The sequence below is a fragment of the Oncorhynchus masou genome, chromosome 18 (genome assembly GCF_036934945.1).
Source record: "Oncorhynchus masou masou isolate Uvic2021 chromosome 18, UVic_Omas_1.1, whole genome shotgun sequence".
NCBI lineage: Eukaryota > Metazoa > Chordata > Actinopteri > Salmoniformes > Salmonidae > Oncorhynchus > Oncorhynchus masou.
The window spans coordinates 13,974,662-14,002,493 of NC_088229.1; the positions used below are offsets into that span (position 1 = coordinate 13,974,662).

A 27,832-nucleotide genomic window follows, 5' to 3' on the forward strand; every position below is an offset into this window, starting at 1 on the left:
GAGCAAAAACCAAAATGAACCATAATCCACTTATCTTCAGTACCAATTAGATGTGTGTCATGTATCAAAGAATAGGACTGTGGAACGTTTGAGGCCATTGAATGGATCATGGTGTTCGTTTTTCCGATGACAGCTAGGCGCCACGGGCTCCATTTGAACAGCATGGTCATCATCACGAGTAGTATGAATATGCGTGTACACGAGAATGTGCTATGACGTCGAGAACCCACCTACGTTTCTGCAGCCGATTGGACTCGCGCAGATACCCAGCTATCATTTAATAAACAGAGGTGGACTGGACCTCTCACTTTCGTCGTGGATCTCGTCGCTGCACTGCAGGAGCTATTCACGCCTTTCCTCACTCCAGAACGCACCTGGGCACACGCGCGGTGTAACAGAATATTACCACTTCGATTGGAAAACAGGTAAATAAGTATTTATTTTAGAGAAATATGCCCTGTATTGATGTGTTATATATCTAGATGTTTTTAAATGATTGCTATGCTTGTCAAATGGCGTGCATATTTCAGCGACATTTGGAGACGCTGATAACCCAACCTTGAACGCAGCGGGAAAAAAACATAAATATTGGACTGTTGTTGTTGAAACATGATTAATGTCCTTGAAAACATCCGAACAAAGCTAAAATAACTGCCATTGTTTATTAATATAGACTTTAAATTCAAAATGCATGGCAACATTTCAGTGCGCATTATGCGTATTTTCAAACAAGAAGCCATTTCCTTTTGGGTCTTTTTATTTTCATTTTTTTTAAAGATTGTATTGTAGAGTCATATCTGTCAGCTATATTATATTTATCGAGGACAATATTAATTAGCGTAAAACCAGGCTCAAATGTGATGCGAGTTTGGTTTCCGCGGAGCTCTTATCCAAACTTTTCAAGTTGTTTGGCTATATTGTTGCTAACCCATCGTCACTCACCTTACAGGTGGTGGTAAAAAGATGAGAAGCGGCATTTTGCTGGTGGCTTTGTTTGTTGCCATGAAACTCCACTCAAGCCAGTCCAGCTGCGAGGAACCTGCGGCTGGGGCACACAGATCAACCGACTCAGAGGTATGGAAGTTTCTCAGCCTAACGTTTCAATTTAAATCTCAAGTTAGCGCGTAAATGTTCTGTTTTTCCTTCATACAATAAATATGATTTATGAATTCAAATTACTGATAAAATACACTATAGCCAATGAATAGGTTGAATCAAAGCCGGACTGTGGAGAGATAACATTGTTTCATATGACATGAAAACATTAAATTAGTTAGAATGAATGAATTCCTTCATATTTCACCAGACCTTGCCCACTGGGAACAAATGTTAGTTCCAACGTCTAGTTTTGATTTACATTTGGTTGAGTTGTCGACTAATTCAACGTGAAATCAACAAAACTATTTACCATGTAATTGGATGTAGGTTAAAAGTTGGGTGAAAAAGAGACGCAATGCCATTCATTGATTACTTTTTGAAAATCCAAATCGTTTTCCAAGCTGATTCAACGTCATCACATTGATCTTTGGGGGGTGGCATGAGCATGGGTGCTTACAGTTTTTTTTTCAATCACTTTGGTGCAATTTTCACAAGTACAGTATGTGTTACATTTTCACAACTCTAAGCACACAAATCTAAACAGATCATCAATGGCTGGTGTTTCAAAACTCCCAAGTACATTTTCAATTGACTGAGTACAACAAGCTAATTCACAGTCTCTTGTCCACTGCACCAAATCACTCTTCCAATTTGGATACATATTCAATCTACGTATCTGCTTTTCAAAATGCAATATCCTCTTTACTTTTTTAATGTAATTTGTTAACAATACAATTAACTATCACTTAATCAAACTGCTCAACACTAATAACTACTGAAACAAATGTATGTAGTGCCTAGTTAACATTATAGTTTGATTACTGTTGAACAATGTACATTTCTATATATTTACCTCATAAATGTGTCAATTTGACATAAGGTTATGTTGGAAGGTAAAACCGAATCATATATGGATGTGGCTGTAAATACTACATCATCATTCTCCATCAGCCATTGTTCTTCAACAGGACAAAGTAGAAATGGTCACTATGTGCTACATTTGGAATTATAGTGTAGTGTATAATGCACTGCTGAAATACCTAAATATATTTATATATTTAGGTATTTTATATATATATATATTCCACTCATTATCTGAATTGCATTGATACACTGTAAGCAGAGAAACAGGCAGAATGGGTAAAAAGGTTAAAAAAAAAATCAAAAAAAGTGGTCTTGAAAAATGTTGCATGAGGCACAAATGACATACAACACAGTGCTATGTTTTTACAGTGGCCAACTGCTTTACAATACCACTATGTTTGATGATTTGTCCTACGTATGTAATTCATAAGGGTAATTAAACTATAAGCTTTACATTTTTCTCAATATGCTCACAATCTGCCACTGGATACAAATATACTGTATGGGAAATTATACTTACCATCTACTATTCTTTCTATTCAGCACTATAAAAACTAACGTTGTTTTTTGCTATTGGATTAAATGGTAGTTAAAATGATTAAATGGTTAGCCTATCGTTTTCCTGATTTATTAATGACCAAACAAAATATTCTCATGGTATTTCACAGAAAGGATTTTGGCATGGATGACTCAGGGGTGAAAGATGTGTGAAACCCCAATGTGTGCAAGGTTTTGAACGTAAAATAGGGGGCATAACAAGTGTTATCAGTTCAGAGTTTCGTACCCGGGAGTATACCACTTACATCTACAAACTTGCACAAGTGATTGAACAAAAAGAAAAAACACTGAATACAATCATGTGTCATCATTACAGGAGGGTCCAGGTTTGGGAAACATCCAGCGGACCATTCTGAAGAGATATAACGGTCTGGATTATGACAGCTTCGTCGGGCTGATGGGGAGAAGGAGCGCTGGTAAGTGTCTGCTCTGTCTACTCCACATCCTCGATCAAACTAAAGTTATTTAGAAATACCTTTTTACATCAGCAGACAACAGTTGTCACAAAGTGCTTGCCCTGGCCTAAAGAGATGATGTTGTGTTGACTCAGGCTTTTCATGATGGATAGAAGTGTTTATACCAATGATACATTGGGTTGTACTGATAATGGTATTATGGGGGCGGCAGGGTCGCCTAGTGGTTAAAGCATTGGACTTGTAACCGGAAGGTTGAAAGTTCAAATCCCCGAGCTGACAAGGTACAAATCTGTCGTTCTGCCCCTGAACAGGCAGTTAACCCACAGTCACTGAGACTTCACTGTTTTGACAAGATTGACCATTTGTCCAACAGTAGTCTTTATTTATTTCATAACATGTTCAATGCTGATGCTGTTGTTCACTGCTGGTAAAGGACATTCTTCATAGGACTAATTCACTTTTTATTGGAGATCTATTAGGATTTATGTTTTTTTGACATTTGACTTGTTTTTCCCCAGATATAAATGATCTACCACCATCTCCCCATAAAAGTTAGTAATAACCATTAATTTACTGTTTCTTTTACATATCAATAGAAATGTTATTATCTTTAATTGAAAATTATGAGGCATTTCGTGTCATATAATAATAATTCATAAAGTGCTTTTTTCATACCCACGGTCCTAAAAAATGTAAATATACTGTGAACACCTGCATTTGATAATGACCGAAGCCTTTTTGTAACAGGGGAGATGGACGACGTCTTTGTTGGGCTTATGGGCAGAAGAAACTCTGAACTTGGTGAGTGTAGGTGGATGGGTATATCTTATTACCCTCAGGATGGAGATCTGAGAGCAGTAAGGAGGTCATATGAAATGCGGTGTAAAAAAGGAAGCACATGAGAATGTTTCAACTGTATCAAGTGACTCTGTTTTCATAATCAATCAAAAGTTAAATAAATGAATATTCATATCAAATAAGTTGACCTAAATAGGAAATTCATCTCAGATTGAATTTCAAGAAATAACAAAACTAGAATTGACATTACCCAATGAAACAAAACACCATTCAGTATTTCAGTCTCCTCCATGAACACACTAACATTCAGTCTCCCAGTCTTGTCAGCAAGAGACAAACCGTTCAAAAGTCTGATGATAGAACCACGACAGAGTATTACTGTAATAACAGCCCAACTACGTTCTGCGTCCCCCTGAACCATGAGATGACATTACTCTCCTGTTGAACAAATAAACCATCCAATACATTCACTGTAATATACATTAGAAAATAGTTACTTGGATATGGACACTCATTCCCCAGGGCACGAGCAGGCACCCTTTGAAGCTAGCTAGCAGCCCCTCTCGATAGCTAGCTGGCCTGGCTCACTAGCTTGTTTGCTACATTGAATTTTCATCAAAAATATAACCCCATGACCTATAAACATTATAAAGAATGTCAGACCATGTTGCTAAACACCCTGTAACTCAGTACAAATAAAGGAATTTTACATGAAATGAGGTGGAAAAAAGGAAGCACATGAGAATGTTTCAACTTTATCAAGTAACTCCATTTTAATAATGAAGCCAACCAAGGTTGCCAGGTTGAGCTAAAATGTATAGGCCGATGACCTCTGAAAACCCGCCCACAAGGCCTGACCACTAGCCCCTAAAAAATGTTGTTGCAAGAGTTGCCACGTTTATCCAATAACCCCTTTTCCATAAAGTTATCAACCGAATTAAGAAGGAATATCAATGTCATTTTTAACGACTTAGACTAAGAAGCAAAATTCGTTTTTTCATCAAAATAATAATTATTGCGAGTTTAAGAATAAGTCACAAGAGAAAAGATAAAACACCCTTATTAAACTCTCCAGATCATTGTCCATCAATGGATGTCGATTTAACTTGTTTTGACTGCTTTGATTATGCAGTAAGGCTGGAGAAGGTGTGGTAAGAACAGCCCTCAGCCGTGGTATATTGGCCATTTACCACAAATCCCTAAATTGCCTTATTGCTATTATAAACTGGTTACCAATGTAATTAGAATGGTAAAAAGTATGTTTTTGTCATTCCCTTGGTACACATCTAATAAACCATGGCTTTCAACCAATCATCATGCAGCACTAAATCATAATTATAAACTTGGTGGTTCGAGCCCTGAATGCTGATTGGCTGACATAAGTGGCATATCAGACCTTATACCACAGGTATGACATAACATTTCTTTTTACTGCTCTAATTACGTTGGTGACCAGTTTATAATAGCAATAAGGCACCTCTGGTGTTTATGGTATATGACCAATATACCACGACTAAGGGCAGTGTCCAGGCACTCCGCGATGCATCATGCATAAGAACAGCCCTTAGCCGTAGTGTATTGGCCATATACCACACCCCTCGTGCTTTATTGCTTAAATGAACCCGGTTTGTGCACGTGCATAACTATAGATACATCGACCTGAGAGTTTGAGTGATGAAAGTTGGACAGAGGGTCTCGAAATCTCTGCAAGAATCACTTGGACAAACTTTAAAAAACGAATGTTCGTCTATTTTCTCGCAATTGTGCCGTCATTGTCTGCCAAATGTTAAGACTACAAACATAAATCGCATATTTGCGAGTTTGACTTGTTATTTCAATAGGCAATTTAATTGCAATTCAACTGTGCCATGATTTTCTGAGCGAGATGCAGGTGGCCTATAGCCCCTGATAGGCCAACATCTAATTTCAGGAGAAAATCCACAATGGAGAATGATACATTTGTGATAGAGCTGTGAACATGATCGCAATTGATAACTTCCAATTTAATTTAACTAAACATGGCCATTAATAATTGCATAATTACACAAGGATACAACAACAAACTGAATTATATTCTATTAAATCCGTTTGCCAGCTCCAGGTAGGCTACAAAAGTGGCACAAATTGATTTGCATCGACTCCAGTGAGTAAATAAATACAGTATGTTGAAATTATTATATCAAATGGCAGGCTACAGTAGCCGAGAATGGCATATAGCTAGAATACCGAGAATAGCTTACTTGATGGCCATCAGATGCAAACGTCGCCTATCAGTCCCCACATGTAATGTGATTTTCATTGTGGACATTTCCCCATAACACAAGCACGCGAGGGAGTTCCATAACTTCCATTTAACATGTCCCTAGTACTGAGCATGAGTAAAACCCTTCGCCTGATACGGTTATCCATAAGAAAATTCACCTTCAAACATGCAGTTTACTTTAAACCACCTTTATATAAAGTGCTCTAGTGCGCCTAGTGTCGTTTTCAAATGCATTCTCGCCGTTATCAGTTCTAGCTTGTTAATGTTTTATGGAAAAAAGGGTGTCTCCATAATGACCCATCTAAATAGCCTACCTACAACCGGTAAAAAGTTATCACGATGTGCGCGCGTGCTGCTCTGTCTCCCTGACTCAGTGAACTATATATATTAAGGGGAAATACGATTGCGGTGCAATTGAAAGTAGCCCCAAAACCCGCCACCCGCGACCAATGCATTTTCACCCGCGAAAACGTTTTCAAAGTAGCCCAATTTCGCTGGAAAACTGCGAACATGTCAACACTGAAGCCAGCTCAGTACTTACTCCTTTGATTCCTATTCCAACACCAAAGTTAGAGCGCCCTCTTGTGTCCTGACTGTAATTGCATCTACTGCTCCATAATGAATACCTGACTGCATAGGAATGTATAGACAGTCCAGCAAAATAGAAAAGGTATCCCTTGAATCCCATGTACTTTAAGTTCTAACTCAATTATTTGCAACCTGCTACACACTCACCCTCTTTAAATAGTCTCTCCTGTTATTACTCAGCAAGTATGTAACTGAGCGGTATGTCTGGTGTTCTGTATAGGTTTCGGCACTGGTATTGGTATTGGTCACACTGCTGACATTGGTAAGTAGACATGCATATTGGTGGAGTGGGTGGTAGAGTTTGCTATAAGGCATGAATGTTAGGTCTCCACACCTGGTATGTTGGCTGTCCAAGTATGTCATAAGTTAGCTTGCTCCCTGGTTTTAGGCAGTGGTGTAAAGTACTTAAGTAAAAAATACTTTAAAGTACCTCAAGTTGTTTTTTGTGCTATCTGTACTTTACTTCACTATTTATATTTTTGACGACTTCTAGTTTTACTTCACTACATTCCTGCAGAAAATAATGTACTTTTCACTCTATACATTTTCCCTGACTTTTGAGTGTCAAATAGTGTGTCAAATAGTGAAGTAAAGTACAGATAGCACAAAAAACAACTTGAGGTACTTTAAAGTATTTTTTACTTAAGAACTTTACACCACTGCCTAAAACCAAGGAGCAAGCTAACTTATGACATACTTGGACAGCCAACATACCAGGTGTGGAGACCGTTTTGAATGGACAGGAAAATGGTCCAATTCACACACTTATCAAGAGAACATACCTGTTCATCCCTACTGCCTCTGATCTGGCGGACTCACTAAACACAAATGTTTTGTTTGTAAATTAATGTCAGTGTTGTAGTGTGCCCCTGGCTATCTGTAAATATATATATAAAAAAAATATGAAATTATGCTATCGGTTTGCATGATATAAGGAATTTGAAATTATTCATACTTTTACTTTTGAGACCTAAGTACATTTTAGCAATTTCATTTACTTTTGATATGTAAGTATATTTAAAACCAAATACTTTTAGACTTTTACTCAAGTAGTATTTTACCGGGTGACTTTCACTTTTACTTGAGTCATATTCTATTAAGGTATCTTTACTTTTACTCAAGTATGACTTTAGAGTACTTTTTCCACCACGGGTTTTTGGATACATTGGGATCTTCTGATATCCATCCCTTCCTCTACGCACTGCTGATCTGAATCCATGACGTCATTCATACATGAACAACCATTGTCTGGATTGGGCCCAACTACAGTTTCGGGAGTGTCATCGCTCCTTTCAACATGGTCCTCTCTCCCTTCTGCATTGTCCCAATCCTCATTGTTTGGTTCTTCTAGGACCTCTGATTCCTGCTTCATGTTCTCATACTAACTACTTTCTGTATCCTGAATACAGGGATGAAACATATAGGCCTCTTCTGTCAGTGATTTTATCTGAGGTCTTGGGTGTTCTGCGCTTGCAACTGGGTTAACTCCACGAGAACAGAAGTCTTCCTCCTCATTAGATTCTTCTGAAGTTTCATCCCCATCTCCTCCATGTTTGATGTTCTTTTACGAGCATGCTGTTTCCTCTCTTCCAAGGTCTCATGTTTCACACAGGTATGACGTTCACTAACAGCATGTTGCTATTGAGCACTCTGAGGCCCTTAGCACCATTCTCCCTTTCCACCTTGTAGACTGGTCCTTCCCCAATCTTTATTACCACCCTGTGTATGGCAGTGTCCCAGTAGGGCTGCAACTTACCTGGTTCTCCTCTCTCTAACATATTCTTCACCAAGACCAAGATCTCCAGTTTGGAGCGCCACTGCACCATGGTCGTAGTGTCTTTTGCCTTTAGCAGAGGACTTTGTACTGTTTTCAGATGCAACTTGGTAAGCTTCCTGCATTTTGGTGGCCTAGTTCTGAGTGTAGACTGGTTGTGACACCTGTTTTTCACACTGATTGAGGCCAAGCAACTGGTCAATGGGCAGGCGGGGTAGTTGGCCAAAGAGAAGGAACTGAGGTGAGTAAGTGTTGCTCCGTGATGAGTAGAGTCTATGAATGTACAATATGAGCAAGCGTTTGGCTCTCACACGCAGTTGCCTTTTCTCGGTGTCTGTTGGTTGTCGCCCCTTTAACCTCTTCGGCAGCTTGGATGTCCTCAACGGTTAGCGGTATCATGTCTTCCCAGACATTAGTGTTGTCAGGAACTGGAAGACTGATTGACAGAGCAGCTGCCCACAGCCTCCTTTTCTTTGACAGCTTTACTTTCCTTCCAGATGGCAGTGATTACATCTTGAGTCATGTTGTTGGTGAACTCGCATTCACCCTTATTGGAGGTCAAGTGGGTTTCTGGATAGAGTGTCTGCGACAATATTGACTTTCCCTGGGTGGTACTTATTGTAAAAATGCAAGTTTGCTAGTTCACGCACCCATCTGTGCCCTACAGCGTTAAACCTGACAATACTCATCACAAATATAAGGGGATTGTTATCTGTGTATATTGTAAAAGATGAGGCATAGTAGAGATTATGACAGAACTTGTCACAGACCATTTTAGAGCCAGGAATTCGAGCTTTCCGGAGTGTAGGTGATAGTTATTTTCAGCTGGAGACAAGGTCTTCGACCTATAACCTATCATTCATATCTTTTCCTGCTGCCTTTGGTAGTTTACTGGTAGTTAACTGCATTCACAAATCTATCTACAATGGCCTGGTGTGCTGCTGTCCATTCTACTGGTATCTTTGATGGCAATTGACCTGAACATTTGGTTTTCAGCTTTCCTTTCGATGTTCTTTGGGACATTTTGCTCTCCACTGTATTTTCTCAGTCGGGCTGGAGCAGTTCATTCAACGGTTTTGCGAGTCTGAAGAAATCTTCTATAGGAACCTAGAAATCATAGAATAGGCCTCACCTCTCCCACTGTTCTCACACAACAGGTAATGAGTAGGACCACTTTGACTTTCTTACCCCCCCTCTTTCAAGCAGTGTGTGCACATGCTCCTTCACTTCCTTGTACAATGGTTTTGGAATGGAGTTGTAGGATTTCTGTACAGGTGTGTCATCACATAGGTTCACACAACCTATATCTCCCGGAATTCTCAGCAAACACATCTGATTTGTCAAACTACATTTGTCTCACTACTTCTTCCTGCCTTGAATCAAGATCAGTGGCTCCCAAACATTTTATCGTCCCATACCCCTTCAAATATTCAACCTCCAGCTGTGTACCCTCTTTAGCACCAGGGTCAGCTGTACCCCCTCTAGCACCAGGGTCAGCTGTACCCCCTCTAGCACCAGGGTCAGCTGTACCCCATCTAGCACCAGGGTCAGCTGTACCCCCTCTAGCACTAGGGTCAGCTCACTCTCAAATGTTGCTTTTTGCCATCATTGTAAGCCTGCCACACACACACACTATACGATACATTTATTAAATATAAGAATGACTGTGAGTTTGTCACAACCCGGCTCGTGGGAAGTGACAAAGAGCTCTTATAGGACCAGGGCACAAATAATAATAATCAATAATTTTGCTCTTTATTTAGCCATCCTACATATAAAATGTGATTTGTTCATCGAAAATTGTGAATAACTTACCACAGGTTAAGGAGAAGGGTGGGTTTAAAAGGATGCACATAACTCTGCAATGTTGGGTTGTATTGGAGAGATTCTCAGTCTTGAATCATTTTCCACACACAGTCTGTGCCTGTATTTAGTTTTCATGCTAGTGAGGGCGTGGAATCCACTCTCACATAGGTACGTGGTTGCAAAGGGCATCAGTGTCTTAACAACGAAATTTGCCAAGGCAGGATACTCTGAGCACAGCCAAATCCAGAAATCTGGCAGTGGTTTCTGAATCAATTATATAAGGGCACAGGGCGAGACCCAGATGCAGACACAGGAGGTAGATGGTTTGAGGCTCTGATATTTATTATAATCCAAGGGGCAGGCAAGAGAATGGTTGTGGACAGGCAGAATATCAGAGGTCAGAGTCCAGGAGGTACAGGGTGGCAGGCAGGCTCGGGGTCAGGACATGCAAGGGTCAAAACCGGGCAGAGTAGCAAAAAACAGGTGACATCTGGAGGGGGGTGGAGACAATCACAAAGACAGGTGAAACAGATCAGAGTGTGACAAAAATGTAATTTTCACAGAACCACTTCTTGCAATTTCGATGAGGCTCTCTTGTTCAGATATCAGTAAGTGAAATGGAGGCAGGGCATGAAAGGGATAAGGAATCCAGTTGTTTGCGTCATCCGTTTCAGGAAAGTACCTGCGTAATTACGCACCCAACTCACTCAGGTGCTTCGCTATATCACATTTGATATTGTCTATAAGCTTGCGTTAATTTGCACACAAGAAGTCATACATTGATGGAAAGACCTGTGTGTTGTCCTTGTTAATGCCGACAGAGAAGAGCTCCAAGTTCTTAATCATTGCCTCAATTTTGTTCCGCACATTGAATATAGTTGTGGAGAGTCCCTGTAATACTAGATTCAGATCATTCAGGTGAGAAAAAACATCACCCAGATTGGCCAATCGTGTGAGAAACTCGTCATCATGCAAGCGGTCAGACAAAATAAATTGATGTTCCGTAAAGAACTTTAAGCTTGTCTATCAATTTTTAAAAAGCGTGTCGATACTTTGCACCTTGATAACCAGCGCACTTCTGTATGTTGTAAAAGCGTTACATGATCGCTGCCCACATTATTGCACAGTGCAGAAAATACATGAGGGTTCAGGGGCCTTGCTTTAACAGAGTTAACCATTTTCACTCGTGGTGTCATAAACGTCTTTCAAGCTGTCAAGCATTCCTTAAGAAGCAAGAGCGTCTCGTGGATGCTGCAGTGTACCCAAGTGGTGTCGAGAGCAACTGCTTGCAGGCGCGTTACCACTCCACTATGTCTCCCTGACATGGCTTTTGCGCCATCAGTACAGATACCAACACATCTTGACCACCAAAGTCCATTTGATGTCACAAAGCTGTCCAGCTGTCCTGTTGTCCTGGTTTCCAGGGGTTTCCAGAAAAGGATGTCTTCCTTAATTGACCCCCATTAACATAATGGACATATAACAGGAGCCTTGCCAGGCCCGCCACGTCTGTTGACTCATCCAGCTGTAACGCATAGAATTCACTGGCATGTATGCGAAGCAGTAATTGTTTCAAAACGTCTCCTGCCATGTTACTGATGTGTCATGAAACAGTGTTGTTTGATTAAGCCATTGTCTGTATAGTCTTTTTGGCGTTTCCCCCCCCAGCATTGTCCCAGCCATATGCACGGCAGCAGGAAGAATTAAGTCCTCCACAATAGTATGGGGGTTGCCTGTCCTAGCCACTCAGTAGCTCACCATATAAGACACTTCTAGCCACTTCTTATTAATGGTATCTGTTGCTTTTATACATGTCTTAACTACTCAAAAGTAGTCTTAATTCTTGCTCAAAAAACTCCCCTGGCTTATTTTTCAAATTGGCATGTTTTGTTTCTAAATGTCTTCGCAAGAGTGAAGGTTTCATTTAGTTGTGAGATAGCTCTTTTGCACATATACTCAGCAAAAAAATAAATGTCCTCACTGTCAACTGCATTTATTTTCAGCAAACTTAACATGTGTAATATTTGTATGAACATAACAAGATTCAACAACTGAGACATAATGTAACGGCGTTCTTCGTTTGTTGAAAGAGAGTCGGACCGAAATGCAGCGTGTTGGTTACTCATGTTTTTAATAGAACAAATGACGATACATGAAATAACAAAAACAACAAACGGAACGTGAAAAACCTATACAGCCTGTCTGGTGAACACTAACACAGAGACAGGAACAATCACCCACGAAATACAAAGTGAAACCCAGGCTACCTAAATACGGTTCCCAATCAGAGACAACGAGAATCACCTGACTCTGATTGAGAACCGCCTCAGGCAGCCAAACCTATGCAACACACACCCCTAATCAGCCACAATCCCAATAACTAAAAAACCCCACTAAGAAATACAACAAACATAAACCCATGTCACAGCCTGGCCTGACCAACTAATTAACTAAAACACAAAATACTAAGACCAAGGCGTGACAGAACCCCCCCCCTAAGGTGCGGACTCCCGGACGCACCTCAAAACCATAGAGAGGGTCCGGGTGGGCGTCTGTCCATGGTGGTGGTTCCGGCTCGGGACGTGGACCCCACTCCATAAATGTCATAGTTCCTCCCCTTCGCGTCCTGGGATGATCCACCCTCGCCGCCGACCATGGCCGAATAGTCTTCACCCAGAATCCCACTGAACTGAGGGGCAGCTCGTGACTGAGGGGCAGCTCGTGACTGAGGGGCAGCTCGTGACTGAGGGGCAGCTCGGGACTGAGGGGCAGCACGGGACTGAGGGGCAGCACGGGACTGAGGGGCAGCCCAGTACTGAGAGGAAGCCCAGTACTGAGAAGAAGCCCAGTACTGAGATGAAGCCCAGCCAGGCAGTTGAATCCGGCAGATCCTGGCTGACTGGCGGATCTGGAAGAGTCTGGCTGACTGGCGGATCTGGAAGAGTCTGGCTGACTGGCGGATCTGGAAGAGTCTGGCTGACTGGCGGATCTGGAAGAGTCTGGCTGACTGGCGGATCTGGAAGAGTCTGGCTGACTGGCGGATCTGGAAGAGTCTGGCTGACTGGCGGATCTGGAAGAGTCTGGCTGACTGGCGGATCTGGAAGAGTCTGGCTGACTGGCAGATTGACGGCTCTGGCTGCTCCATGCAGACTGGCAACTCCTTGCAGACTGGCAGCTCTAGCTGCTCCATGCAGACTGGCAGCTCCTTGCAGACTGGCAGCTCCTTGCAGACTGGAAGCTCTAGCTGCTCCATGCAGACTAGCAGCTCAGGAGGCTCCGGCAGCGCTGGAGAGTAGAAAGGCTCCGACAGGGCAGGAGACGCGAGGCGCACTGTAGGCCTGATGCGTGGTGCTGGCACTGGTGGTATTGGGCAGAGGACACGCACAGGAAGCCTAGTGCGGGGAGCTGCTACCGGAGGGCTGGGGTGTGGAGGTGGTACTGGATAGACCGGACCGTGCAGGCGCACTGGAGCTCTTGAGCACCGAGCCTGCCCAACCTTACCTGGTTGAATACTCTAGGTTGCCCTGCAAGTGCTGCGAGGTGGAATAGCCCGCACTGGGCTATGTAGGCGAACCAGAGACACCGAGCGCAAGGCTGGTGCTATGTAAGCCGGCCCAAGGAGACGCACTGGGGACCAGATGCGTAGAGCCGGCTTCATGGCATTTGGCTCGACGCTCAATCTAGCCCGGCCGATACGCGGAGCTGAAATATACCGCACCGGGCAATGCACCCGCACTGGGGACACCGTGCGCACCACTGCATAACACGGTGCCTGCCCGGTCTCTCTAGCCCCCCGGTAAGCACAGGGAGTTTGCGCAGGTCTCCTACCTGGCGTAGCCATACTCCCTGATAGCCCCCCCCAAGAAATTTTTGGGGCTGATTCCCGGGTTTCGCTCTGCGCCGCCGTGTCCTTCTTTTCGACTCCATTCTCCTATAGCCCTCTTCGCACTGCTCCAGCGAATCCCAGGCGGGCTCCGGCACTCTCTCTGGGTCGGCCGCCCACCTGTCTATTTCTTCCCACGTCGTATAGTCCATACTGTACTCGTCTTTGGGCTGCTCCTGTTTCCTCTTCTCCTGCTGCACCTTTGGGCGGCTACACTCCCCTGGTTTAGCCCAGGGTCCTCTCCCGTCAAGGATTTCCTCCCATGTCCAGAAATCCTCCTTAATACGCAGCTCCTCTTTGGGCTGCTCCTGCCTGTTGACACGCTGCTCGGTCCGTGTGTGGTGGGTGATTCTGTAACGGCGTTCTTCGTTTGTCGAAAGAGAGTCGGACCGAAATGCAGCGTGTTGGTTACTCATGTTTTTTAATAGAACAAATGACGATACATGAAATAACAAAAACAACAAACGGAACGTGAAAAACCTATACAGCCTGTCTGGTGAACACTAACACAGAGACAGGAACAATCACCCACGAAATACAAAGTGAAACCCAGGCTACCTAAATACGGTTCCCAATCAGAGACAACGTGAATCACCTGACTCTGATTGAGAACCGCCTCAGGCAGCCAAACCTATGCAACACACACCCTAATCAGCCACAATCCCAATAACTAAAAAACCCCACTAAGAAATACAACAAACATAAACCCATGTCACACCCTGGCCTGACCAACTAATTAACTAAAACACAAAATACTAAGACCAAGGCGTGACACATAAACTGAACAAGTTCCACAGACTTGTGACTAACATAAATTGAATAATGTGTCCTTGAACGAAGGGGGTGGGGAGGGGGGTCAATATCAAAAATAACAGTCCGTATCTGGTGTGGCCACCAGCTGCATTAAGTACTGTAGTGCATCTCCTCCTCATGGACTGCACCAGATTTACCAGTTCTTGCTGTGAGATGTTACCCCACTCTTCCATCAAGGCACCTGCAAGTTCCCGGACATTTCTGGGGGGAATGGCCCTATCCCTCACCCTCCGATCCAACACGTCCCAGACATGCTCAATGGGATTGAGGTCCGTGCTCTTTGCTGGCCATGGCAGAACACTGACATTCCTGTCTTGCAGGAAAACACGCACAGAACGAGCAGTATGGCTGGTGGCATTGTCATGCTGGAGGGTCATGTCAGGATGAGCCTGCAGGAAGGGTATCACAATAGGGAGGAGGATGTCTTCCTTGTAATGCACAGCGTTGAGATTGCCTGCAATGACAACAACCTCAGTCCATGACGGACCCTCCACCTCCAAATCGATCCCGCTGCAGAGTACAGGCCTCGGTGTAACGCTCATTTGTTCGATGATAAACGCAAATCCGACCATCACCCCTGGTGAGACAAAACCGCGACAGTGAAGAGCACTTTTTGCAAGCCCTGTCTGATCCAGCGACGGTGGATGTGTGCCCATAGGTGACATTGTTGCCGGTGATGTCTGGTGAGGACCTGCCTTACAACAGGCCTACAAGCCCTCAGTCCGGCCTCTCTCAGCCTATTGCGGACAGTCTGAGCATTGATAGAGGGATTGTGCGTTCCTGGTGTAACTCGGGCAGTTGTTGTTGCCATCCTGTACCTGTCCCGTAGGTGTGATTTTGGTTGTACCGATCCTGTGCAGGTGTTTTTACATGTGGTCTGCCACTGCGAGGACAAATCAGCTGTCCGCCCTGTCTTCCTGTAGCGCTATCTCAGGCGTCTCGCAGTACGGACATTGCAATTTATTGCCCTGGCCTCATTTGAAGTCCTCACACCTCCTTGCAGCATGCCTAAGGCATGTTCACACAGATGAGCAGGGACCCTGGGCATTTATCTTTTCGTGTTTTTCAGAGTCAGTAGAAAAGCCTCTTTAGTGTCCTAAGTTTTCATAACTGTGACCTTAATTGTATACCGTCTGTAAGCTGTAAGTGTCTTAACAACAGTTTAACAACAGTTTCATTGGTGCATGCTCATTAACTGTTTATGGTTCATTGAACAAGCATGGGAAACAGTGTTTAAACCCTTTACAATGAAGGTCTGTGAAGTTATTAGGATATGCACAAATTATCTTTGGACAGGGTCCTGAAAAAGGGACGTTTCTTTTTTTGCTGAGTTTATATAATATAATATAATATATAATATACACTACCGTTCAAAAGTTTGGGGTCACTTAGAAATGTCCTTGTTTTTGAAAGAAAAGCACATTTCATGTCCATTAATATAACATCAAATTGATCAGAAATACAGTTTCGACATTGTTAATGTTGTAATGAGAGAGTAATGGTTAATGTGATTGGATGTTAATTATTTCACTAGGCTACCTGTATTTGTGTATGTGTGTGACACATTTTATTTGTCACATACACATGGTTAGCATTGTGTTGTTGTTATTTCGCTGTACACTAGATGGTTTAATTAGATTTTTGGCAGTGAAACGAGGCTACTCAGGCAAGAAAAAACCCTCACCCAAATATATAGCCCCGTTGGAAAATATAAACAGACTGTTTGAAAATGTGAAGAAAGAAACAAGAAAACAATAAAAAAATATATATATAAAAATATTGTGAATCACATTTTTATTTGGCGTACCCCCGACGGCATTTTGCGTCCACCCCAGTTTGGGAATACCTCATCTAGATGACTTAAGTTTACTGGGGGATACCATTTCTCACATTGCATTTGGGGTTTGTAGGATTTGTCATTGGTGCCATCACCTGCTGCTGGGTCTGTCTGTATGGTAAAGAGTGCACCCTTCTTGTCTCCCTGAGGGGTAAGTTAAATGGGTACAGGGAAAATAGCAACTACTGACTCTGTACTGCCTAGACATGTTCTAGGTGCAAGCCAGATATTGTGTGATTAATTTTGCACTTAGATTTTCACAAATGTTGACTTCCCTGCTGTGGTAGAGATAAAGTCCTTCTGGTTCATGAGACATGACACATGGTCCAAACAGCATTACACCCACCTTTTGCCAGCCTCTGACTCTATATTTCACATCCCTAGCTTGCCCGCCTGGTATTGTGAATCCTGATTTCCCTGACTTAACTGTGTAGCTAAAGTCTGTCTCGTCTTTGCAGTTGGTGGCCACAGAGTTCACTGTGTTAACTACTGTGTCAGCGGTGTTCTTTCTCACATTCATAGCTTCTCCAAGAAGAGCACTCCAAAAAGATGGTGCCGGAGAAGAAGGCAGCCATTTTACATGCCCCCAACAGATTGTGTTTTCTTCTTTGTTTATCTGGGATGTTTGTAACTTATTTTTTTACTATTTTTGTACATAATATTGCCGCTACAGTCTCTTATGACCAAAAATAACTTCTAGACATCAGGACTACGATTACTCACCACGGGCTAGGATAATATTTTTTCTTCTTTCACGACTGGAGGATATATGGCTTCCTCGGGAACAGGACCCGACCCCAGTGATCTGCGTGAAGAGGAAGCGGCAAAAGAGAGGCCGGAGGGCGAGCTGCCTTCTGAGGAGTCGGAGGCAACCAAATAAAGAACCACGCCCCTCAATTCTGCTAGCAAACATGCAGTCTTTGTACAATAAAATGGACGAGTTATTGGGAAGATTAAACTACCAACGAGACATTAAAAACTGTAACATCTTATGCTTCACGGAGTCATGGCTGAATGACGACAACATCAACATACAGCTGGCTGGTTATATGATGTACCGGCAGGATAGAACAGTGGTGCCTGGTAAGACGAGGTACGGCGGTCTATGTATTTTTGTAAACAACAGCTGGTGCACGATATCTAAGGAAGTCTCGAGCTATTGCTCGCCTGAGGTAGAGTAGCTGTATACCACACTATCTACCTAGAGAGTTTTCATCTATATTCTTTGTAGCTGTTTACATACCACCACAGTCAGATAGCATTGAATGAGCTGTATTGCGTCATATGCAAACAAGAAAACGCTCACCCAGAGGCGGTGCTCCTAGTAGCCGGGGACTTTAATGCAGGGAAACTTAAATCAGTTTAACCAAATTTCTATCAGCATGTTAAATGTGCAACCAGAGGGGAAAGAACTGGACCACCTTTACTCCACACACAGAGATGAATACAAAGCTCTCTGCTCGCCCTCCATTTGGCAAATCTGACCATAATTCCATTCTCCTGATTCCTGATACAAGCAAAAATTAAAGCAGATTGCACCAGTGACGAGATCAATAAAAAAGTGATCAGATGAAGTAGATACTAAGCTACAGTGTTTGGCAGCACAGTCTGGAACATGTTCCGGGATTCCTCCATTGGCATTGAGGAGTACACCACATCTGTCACTGGCTTCATCAATAAGTCATCCCCACAGTGACCATACGTACATATCCCAACCAGAAGCCATGGATTACAGGAAGCATCTACACTGAGCAAAAGGCTAGAGCTGCCGCTTTCAGGGAGCGGGACTCTAACCGGGTAGCTTATAAGAAATCCCGCTCTGCCCTCCGACAAACCATCAAACAGGCAAAGCGTCAATACAGGACTAAGACTGAGTTGTACTACACCAGCTCTGACGCTCATCGGATGTGGCAGGGCCTGCAAACCATTACAGACTACAAAGGGAAGCACAGCCGAGAGCTGCCCAGTAACACGAGTCTACCGGATGAGCTAAACTACTTCTATGCTCGCTTCGAAGCAAATAACACTGAAACATGCATGAGAGCACCAGCTGTACCAGAAGACTGTGTGATCACGCTCTCTCCAGCCGATGTGAGGAAGACCTTTAGACAGGTCAACATTCACAAGGCCGGATTACCAGGACATGTACTGCGAGCATGTGCTGACCAACTAGCAAGTGTCTTCACTGATATTTTCAACCTCTCCCTGTCCGAATCTGTAATACCAACATGTTTTAAGCAGACCACCATGCCTGTGCCCAAGAACACTAAGGTAACCTGCCTAAATGACAACCGACCCACAGCACACACGTCTGCAGCCATGAAGTGCTTTGAAAAGCTGGTCATGGCTCACATCAACACCATCATCCCAGAAACCATAGACCCACTCCAATTTGCATATCGCCCCAACAGATCCACAGATGATGCAGTCTCTACTGCACTCCCCACTGCCCTTTCCCACCTGGACAAAGGGAACACCTATGTGAGAATGCTATTCATTGACTACAGCTCAGCGTTCAACACCATAGTGCCCTGAAAGTTCATCAATAAGCTAAGGACCATGGGACTAAACACCTCCCTCTGCAACTGGATCCTGGGCTTCCTAACGGGCTTCCCGCAGGCGGTAAGGGTAGGTAACAACACATCCGACACGCTGATCCTCAACACAGAGGCCCTTCAGGAGTGCGTACTCAGTCCCCTCCTGTACTCCCTGTTCACTCATGACTGCACGGCCAGGCACACTCCAACACCATCATTAAATGTGCCTATGACACAACAGTGATAGGCCTGATCACTGACAACAACAAGACAGCCTATAGGGAGGAGGTCAGAGACCTGGCCGTGTGGTTCCAGGACAACAACCTCTCCCTCAACATGATCAAGACAAAGGAGATGATTGTGGACTAATGGAAAAAGAGGACTGAGCACGCCCCCATTCTCATCAACGGGGCTGCAGTGGAGCAGGTTAAGAGCTTCAAGTTCCTTGGCCTCCATATCACCAACAAACTAATGTGGTCCAAGCACACCATGACAGTCGTGAAGAGGGCTCGACAAAACCTAATCCCCCTCAGGAGACTGAAAAGATTTGGCATGGGTCCTCAGATCCTCAAAAGGTTCTACGGCTGCACCATCGAGAGCATCCTGACTGGATACATCACTGCCTGGTATGGCAACTGCTCGGCCTCCGACCGCAAGGCACTACAGAGGATAGTGCGAACGGCCCAGTACATCACTGGGGCCAAGCTTCCTGCTGTACCGGAGCACCAAATCTAGGTCCAAGAGGTTTCTAAACAGCTTCTACCCCCAAACCATAAGTCTCCTGAACATTTTGTCAAAATGCTTCCCAGACTATTCACATTGCCCCACCCCCACCACGCTCTGTTGTCATCTATGCATAGTAACTTTAATTAACTCTACCTACATGTACATACTACCTCAACTAACCGGTGCCCCGCACATTGACTCCGGCACCCACCCTGTATACATTCTTATTTTTTACTGCTGCTCTCTAATTACTTGTTACCTTTATCTCTTATTCTTATCCGTATTTTTTAAACTGTACTGTCGGTTAGGGGCTCATAAGTAAGCATTTCACTGTAAGGCCTGTTGTATTCAGCACATGTGACTAATAACATTTGATTTGATTTCAAGTCAAACCCATTTTGTTGTGGCTTACCACCTCCTTCCTTTATGAGCTCCTCAATAACATTAAAGCCCACCAGTGGGAAGTCAACAGAGCTTTGGCTCACTAGCATGGGAACCTTTATAGCCATATTTGGTACTTTGGATGTCCACCAGCACCTCAATCCACACCTCAAAGGGTACTCTGGTTCCATTTTCTGCTTTCACATTGCGGTGTTCTTTATCTCCAAGTAATGTGTCAATGGTGGGCAGTGTTTTCTCAAGCCACTTCTTTCCCACTATGCTAAACTGTGCGCCTGTGTCTAATAGTGCCTCACATGACACTCCATTCATGAGACATGAGAGCAGACACTTGCCCCCAATTAACTGTGCTATGTATTTTGTATTTTGTCCATTACTGTATTGTCCATCTTCTGAATAAAGTGAGAATAATTCTGTCACTAGACCTTGCTGTAGTGTCGGTTTGGTCAGTAAATACCTCAGGAGGGGACTTTCCCATGTTTGAGGTCACTGGTCGTCCCCGCCCTGTGACCTCCTCCAGTTTCCCAGTCTCTGTCCTTTCGGCAGACAACCCATTGCTCCGTGGCCAGCCTGTCCACAGAAGAAGCAATAGATACATTTATCTTTAGCTTGTTTCACAGTGGTGTTCCATTCCCCTTATCCTCCTTCTTCAAACACTGCTGTGTTTGCTACCATAGTGGCAGCACACTGCCCAAGCTCACTTTTTGGTCTGATATTCTTTTCCGGGTTCTTTGCGAGGACTGTGACTTGAGTAGTTAACTCTTGGATGGCTACTCTGTTTGCCTGTACATCACCTTGTATGTGACCTTGGTTTTACTCCGTCACACTTTCACCCCCCTCACTTTGCTGTAATACATTAGCAACTACTGAGCACTGTCTGTAAAACCCCCATGGGATTTTGGATTTCTGCATCATCCCTTGCTGACTCAGTGATTAGATCTACAAGGAAATCATCTTTAATCTTAAAATCAGATACATATGCTTTTAAATCACTTCCTATATTTGCATGTTTGACACTGAACCCTTGATGTAAAGTGCAAAGGAAAACATGCTGGACCAATGGTTTGTCATATGTTACTCTGTCTGCACCCTCGTGGCCAGCACTATGCGCTGTTTCAACCCAATAAGCCTATACGCAAATTCCTGTGGGGTGTCTTTATCTAGTCGTTTTGCAACAGCTCACTACTGGCTTTATCTTTCATGTGTGATTTGAGAAATGGCTTTAATTCGTCAACTGTAAATCCTTCATAGTTAACGAACATCTCTAAGAATGTGCCCAATTCTGATAACCTTGAGGACAGCTCTAACTTCCTCTGATTCAGAAATGTTTGCTCTGGTTTCCTCAATTTGCTTAAAAAATGCTACTATAGCTAATATCAGCACCTGAATCGGCTATTTGACCACCAAAGACCTTCAATTCATGTTGTGGCAGAAGGGCTGCCACGTCTGACACGCTCACCAGAACACTAGGTCTCTGCATTTTTGGTGTCAGGAATGGCGACTTCCTCAGGAACCACCACATGGCCGCTGTACGTTGGTGTGTCTGTACGTTGTTGTCTGTTGACTCTCGCTGTCCTTGTTCGTTGTCCTTTGATGGAGTCCAGTTCATCTCTCTGGCTGTTGTGTCCCCAAGCAGTTGGGTGACAAGATCCTGCAGAAATAGCAGCTGACCGACGCCCTCATCTTCCAGCTCACTCAGCTGTTTACTGTTCATGTAACACAAGGTAGTCATGCATTTCTGCATCATTAGCCCCTGTGACAGTGGCAGCCTCTACAAGCGTTTCCCCAATCAGGACAGCTGCCAGTTTGTATGACTGCAATTCGTTGAGCTGGATCAATCGTTTTTGAATGTCCAACACTAGCTTTTTACATGTGTTAACTCATGCCATTCCCCCTACCATCTATTGACTTCTGTGTGTCTACGTCGAACACTTCTGAAAAGGGGGATACCTAGTCATTTGTTCAACTGAATGCATTCAACTGAAATGTGTCTTCCGCATTTAACCCAACCCAACTTGCTCCGGACTCCCAAGCGTTTGTCGCCGTGGTTCTTTCACGATCCACAACTCTGGTCAGTGTTGTAGATCACAGACGAGCCCCCAAAATGTTACTACCCTCAGGATGGAGAACGTAGAAATATGAAATGCGGTGTAAAAAAGGAAGCACATGAGAATGTTTCAACTTTATCAAGTGACTCCATTTTAATAATCAATCAAAAGTTATGAATATTCATTTTTTCATCAAGTTGACCTAAATAGGAAGTTCATCTCAGATTGAATTTCACAAAATAACAAAAATAGAATTGACATTACCCAATGAAACAAAACACCATTCAGTATTTCAGTCTCCTCCATGAACACACTAACTTTCAGTCTCCCAGTCTTGTATAGCAAACGGCTCCATTTTATGATGACCACATCAGCAAGAGACAAACCGTTCAAAAGTCTGATGATAGAACCACGACAGAGTATTACTGTAATAACAGCCCAACTACGTTCTGCGTCCCCCTGAACCATGAGATGACATTACTCTCCTGTTGAACAAATAAACCATCCAATACATTCACTGTAATATACATTAGAAAATAGTTACTTGGATATGGACACTCATTCCCCAGGGCACGAGCAGCCCCTCTCGATAGCTAGCTGGCCTGGCTCACTAGCTTGTTTGCTACATTGAATTTTGTTAAAAAATATAACCCTGTGACCGATAAACAGACATAAATAGACATAGTCCATCAAATCCGCTACACATACATGAGAATATAGTCTATATAATGATCCTCTGCAACTCAGCTTGTGTGGCTCAGTTGATAAGAGTGAGGTGCTAGTAACACCAAGGCCATCGATTCAATTCCTACAGGGATCATACTGTATTTTAAGTCACTTTGGATAAAAGCTTTGGCTAAGAGGCATACATGATCATATTAATTAGTGTACGGTATCTATACCTCTATAGTAATCCAATGTACGATGGAGAAAATGTACAGTATCTTTTCAGCTAAGTCACTCAGTGTGGGCTCTGTCTTACAGGTAACATGCGTCCTTTGAGGAAGGAGGTGTACCCAGAAACAAGAAAAGGAGGCCTATTCTTTAACAAGTGCAGACTGAGGTGAGTGAGTGTGTAAGGCATCTTCTCTCCCATGTCACTCAGTAGACTGCATGCATTAGATACTGTTTTCCATTCACGTGTTAATTACAAATGCATGATCTTAATTTGAGCCAGTTTGCTTGGCTTAAAAAACAATCATTAAGAAGCCAAGTCATTCCTGCCATATCAACCATTTTACAATCATCATGATATCAAAAGCATCTACAGATGTAGGATCTTAATTTGAGACAGATTGCTACAGCAAGAAAATAATCCTGCAGCAACAAGAAATGTGAATTATGTGGATTAAAACTAATGGACATTTTTGTAGGGGTTGATACATTTTTAGTTAGCAAATCAAATCTGAAATTTCTGAAGTGTAAATTACAAACTTTTGAAGCCTTTTTTAAAACTCAAAATATACTACAAGTTTGCATTTCCTGCTGTGCAGGACAATTCTCTGTAGGCCTCCACTCAAATGAACAGCTTTAGTTCAGCTCTCTATGTACCATAATACATTGAATAAGAAATCAAGTGCTTCATATTTCATGTGGAATTAAACTATAATACTATTTTAAAAACACATTTATGAACCTTTATTGATTATAAATGTATCATACTGTACATCCACTGTTCCGGTTTTGATCCAGGTTTCGTCGTGGGTTATAGACAAGACATTCATCTGGACCCATCTCTACCATCCAGCTAAGGCAACACCCCTTTTCAGAAGATTGGAGATATTATTATACAATACAGAAGAGCAACGATATATTTTACAAAAGAAAGTATTCTGAAAACGTCAATGGAATTTAAACTGACCAAACCAACATATTACTGTAACGTTCCAGATGGGTTGTCATCGTAACTAATAACTATACAGTTTGTATATAACATGTATTGTCACGCAAAAAAATCAGTCACATCTCATATGATCTATTTCCTTAACATAGTTGGTTCTTTTTCCCCAAAAGTTCACGATAAAACACATTTTTGTTGTTGTAAATTAAAATATTAATTTAACCCATCTTTGTACTTCTTGTCATATCACAACGGTAATATCTTATCAAATGGAAAGAGAGACTATGAAAATACAGGATCCCACAGCTGCCACCAACTATACTGGTAGAGTATACAGTACAAAAGGTAATATGATGTATACTAAGGCTGGGATTCAATACAATCATGGGTTATAGGCATTGTGGCTTTCAAAGGTAATGTTGCCGCTTTCGCAGAGATCCCATATTCACGGTAAACAAAATGGCCTTTAAAAGCCGCAATGCCAATAACCGCCAATCGGATTGAATCCCACCCTAAATAGCTTATTTCATTCCAGCTGAAAAACATACAGGTCAATGTTTCATGTAGAAAATTAAGGTAGATTTTCGAAATCTTCTCTTCGACCTCCCAAAAAGACAACAAAACCAGAGAACAAGGTAAACAGCTTAAAAACCACCGTTAAGAAAAGCCAAGTCATTCCAACCATATCAACCATTTTACAATCTTCATGCCATTCAAAGCATCTACAGATGTAGGATTTAAATGAGCCAGTTTGCTACAGCAAGAAAATAATCCTGTAGTAACAAGAAATATGAATTATTATGTGGATTATAATTAATGGGACTTTTTTGTTGGGGTTGATACATTCTTTCGTAAGGGAAAATCAAGTCTGAACTTTCAAAGTGGAAATTAAAAACTTCAAAACCCTTTTTAAACCTCAAATACAATGCACGTTTTAAACCTTATAAGTAACAGGTGCATTACACATTCCAAAGGGCATCACAGTCTATTGTACCACGTTATCAAGCGTAACGAAAGAGGCATGTGTAACACCTAATAAGCTGTCAAGTACTGGATATAGATGAATGGTAAGTAACTTGCATACCATTTCAATTCAAACAGAACATCATATTAAATCGCAACAGATACAGTGCCTTGCGAAAGTATTCGGCCCCCTTGAACTTTGCGACCTTTTGCCACATTTCAGGCTACAAACATAAAGATATAAAACTGTATTTTTTTGTGAAGAATCAACAACAAGTGGGACACAATCATGAAGTGGATGACATTTATTGGAAATTTCAAACTTTTTTAACAAATCAAAAACTGAAAAATTGGGCGTGCAAAATTATTCAGCCCCTTTACTTTCAGTGCAGCAAACTCTCTCCAGAAGTTCAGTGAGGATCTCTGAATGATCCAATGTTGACCTAAATGACTAATGATGATAAATACAATCCACCTGTGTGTAATTAAGTCTCCGTATAAATGCACCTGCACTGTGATAGTCTCACGAGGTCCGTTAAAAGCGCAGAGAGCATCATGAAGAACAAGGAACACACCAGGCAGGTCCGAGATACTGTTGTGAAGAAGTTTAAAGCCGGATTTGGATACAAAAAGATTTCCCAAGCTTTAAACATCCCAAGGAGCACTGTGCAAGCGATAATATTGAAATTTAAGGAGTATCAGACCACTGCAAATCTACCAAGACCTGGCCGTCCATCTAAACTTTCAGCTCATACAAGGAGAAGACTGATCAGAGATGCAGCCAAGAGGCCCATGATCACTCTGGATGAACTGCAGAGATCTACAGCTGAGGTGGGAGACTCTGTCCATAGGACAACAATCAGTCGTATATTACACAAATCTGGCCTTTATGGAAGAGTGGCAAGAAGAAAGCCATTTCTTAAAGATATCCATAAAAAGAATCATTTAAAGTTTGTCACAAGCCACCTGGGAGACACACCAAACATGTGGAAGAAGGTGCTCTGGTCAGATGAAACCAAAATTGAACGTTTTGGCAACAATGCAAAACGTTATGTTTGGCGTAAAAGCAACACAGCTCATCACCCTGAACACACCATCTCCACTGTCAAACATGGTGGTGGCAGCATCATGGTTTGGGCCTGCTTTTCTTCAGCAGGGACAGGGAAGATGGTTAAAATTGATGGGAAGATGGATGGAGCCAAATACAGGAACATTCTGGAAGAAAACCTGATGGAGTCTGCAAAAGACCTGAGACTGGGACGGAGATTTGTCTTCCAACAAGACAATGATCCAAAACATAAAGCAAAATCTACAATGGAATGGTTCAAAAATAAACATATCCAGGTGTTAGAATGGCCAAGTCAAAGTCCAGACCTGAATCCAATCGAGAATCTGTGGAAAGAACTGAAAACTGCTGTTCACAAATGCTCTCCATCCAACCTCACTGAGCTCGAGCTGTTTTGCAAGGAGGAATGGGAAAAAATTTCAGTCTCTCGATGTGCAAAAACTGATAGAGACATACCCCAAGCGACTTACAGCTGTAATCGCAGCAAAAGGTGGCGCTACAAAGTATTAACTTAAGGGGGCTGAATAATTTTGCACGCCCAATTTTTCAGTTTTTGATTTGTTAAAAAAGTTTGAAATATCCAATAAATGTCGTTCCACTTCATGATTGTGTCCCACTTGTTGTTGATTCGTCACAAAAAAAATACAATTTTATATCTTTATGTTTGAAGCCTGAAATGTGGCAAAAGGTCGTAAAGTTCAAGGGGCCGAATACTTTCGCAAGGCACTGTATCAAATAAAAACAGTTAAGACTTTCAAGTTAAATGATTTACAGTATATGGACTCACTTAAAAGACAAATATATATATATAAAATCCCCATAATCAATTAAACCTGCACTGTGGTGGAACTGGCCATAAGAGCACTATGTGGGTAATCATTTTTTCATTATTCATGTGTCAATTCCACTTCAATTTAGTCAATTCAGGAAGTAAACTTAAATTGACTGAATTTAAGTGGAATTGCCCCATCCTGGTCCATACACTACACATTCCCGTTCCAAAAACACATGTAAACCCATACAGAGAGAATCACTCTTGTCTCTCGTGTGTGACTGCAGTCCTGTTGTTGTCAATGGGGATTTTACCCAATGTCTCCTTCCCACCTTTGTCTGACAAAGGCTTTGCCCCGGACTCGGCTTTGGACTGGTCTCCATCACCACCAACAGTAATACCAGCTGGGGTTCTCCCTCTTCCAGCTGTACCCACTGCAGGCCTTTCTGTCTGGGCCTGCCGCTCCACCAGGCCCTGGGATAGTGGAGGTCTGTAGCGGTACCTGTAGCCGTAGGCACGGAGGTGGTAGGTCCAGTATTCCAGTGTGTACATCAGCTCTGCATCCACATAGTGAAAGGATACTGCCAGGTCTGAGCAGCACTGGGGACCCTGGTGAAGGAAAGCACACACACCACACACAGTATTCTAAAACGTACTCCATGGCCTTTCACTGTATCTGTTGACAGAGCGGGATACAGGAACCAAGGCTCTGAATCGCACCCTTAAAAATATCAGGGATTTTTGTATATTCAATTCAACAGCTTGAATTTATACCTGACTATT

General features: G+C 42.6%; 2 protein-coding genes across 5 annotated transcripts in view; one reads left to right on the forward strand and one right to left on the reverse strand.

Moving 5' to 3' along the window:
* Nucleotides 1-181: 181 nt before the first annotated feature.
* LOC135504013 (tachykinin-3-like) lies at nt 182-24,187 on the forward strand. 3 transcript variants are annotated; one of them, XM_064922256.1, is made up of 8 exons: nt 182-425; nt 950-1,074; nt 2,837-2,936; nt 3,455-3,487; nt 3,684-3,737; nt 6,806-6,847; nt 23,393-23,471; nt 24,101-24,187. In XM_064922256.1, the coding sequence occupies exons 1-8, from the start codon at nt 206-208 to the stop codon at nt 24,117-24,119; spliced, it is 672 nt and encodes a 223-aa protein (XP_064778328.1). In that variant the 5' UTR covers nt 182-205; the 3' UTR covers nt 24,120-24,187. The 3 variants fall into 3 exon arrangements, with proteins under 3 accessions (XP_064778328.1, XP_064778330.1, XP_064778329.1); XM_064922258.1 differs by lacking the exon at nt 6,806-6,847; XM_064922257.1 differs by lacking the exon at nt 24,101-24,187 and having other exon boundaries at nt 23,393-23,475.
* The window catches only part of LOC135504012 (glycoprotein-N-acetylgalactosamine 3-beta-galactosyltransferase 1-B-like), a 29,950-nt gene continuing 24,653 nt past the window's right edge, over nt 22,536-27,832 (reverse strand). For both annotated transcript variants that reach the window (XM_064922255.1, XM_064922254.1), the window contains one exon: nt 22,536-27,658. In XM_064922255.1, coding sequence (XP_064778327.1) covers nt 27,308-27,658 — 351 coding nt within the window. In that variant the 3' untranslated portion in view covers nt 22,536-27,307. The remainder of the gene's footprint in view (nt 27,659-27,832) is intronic.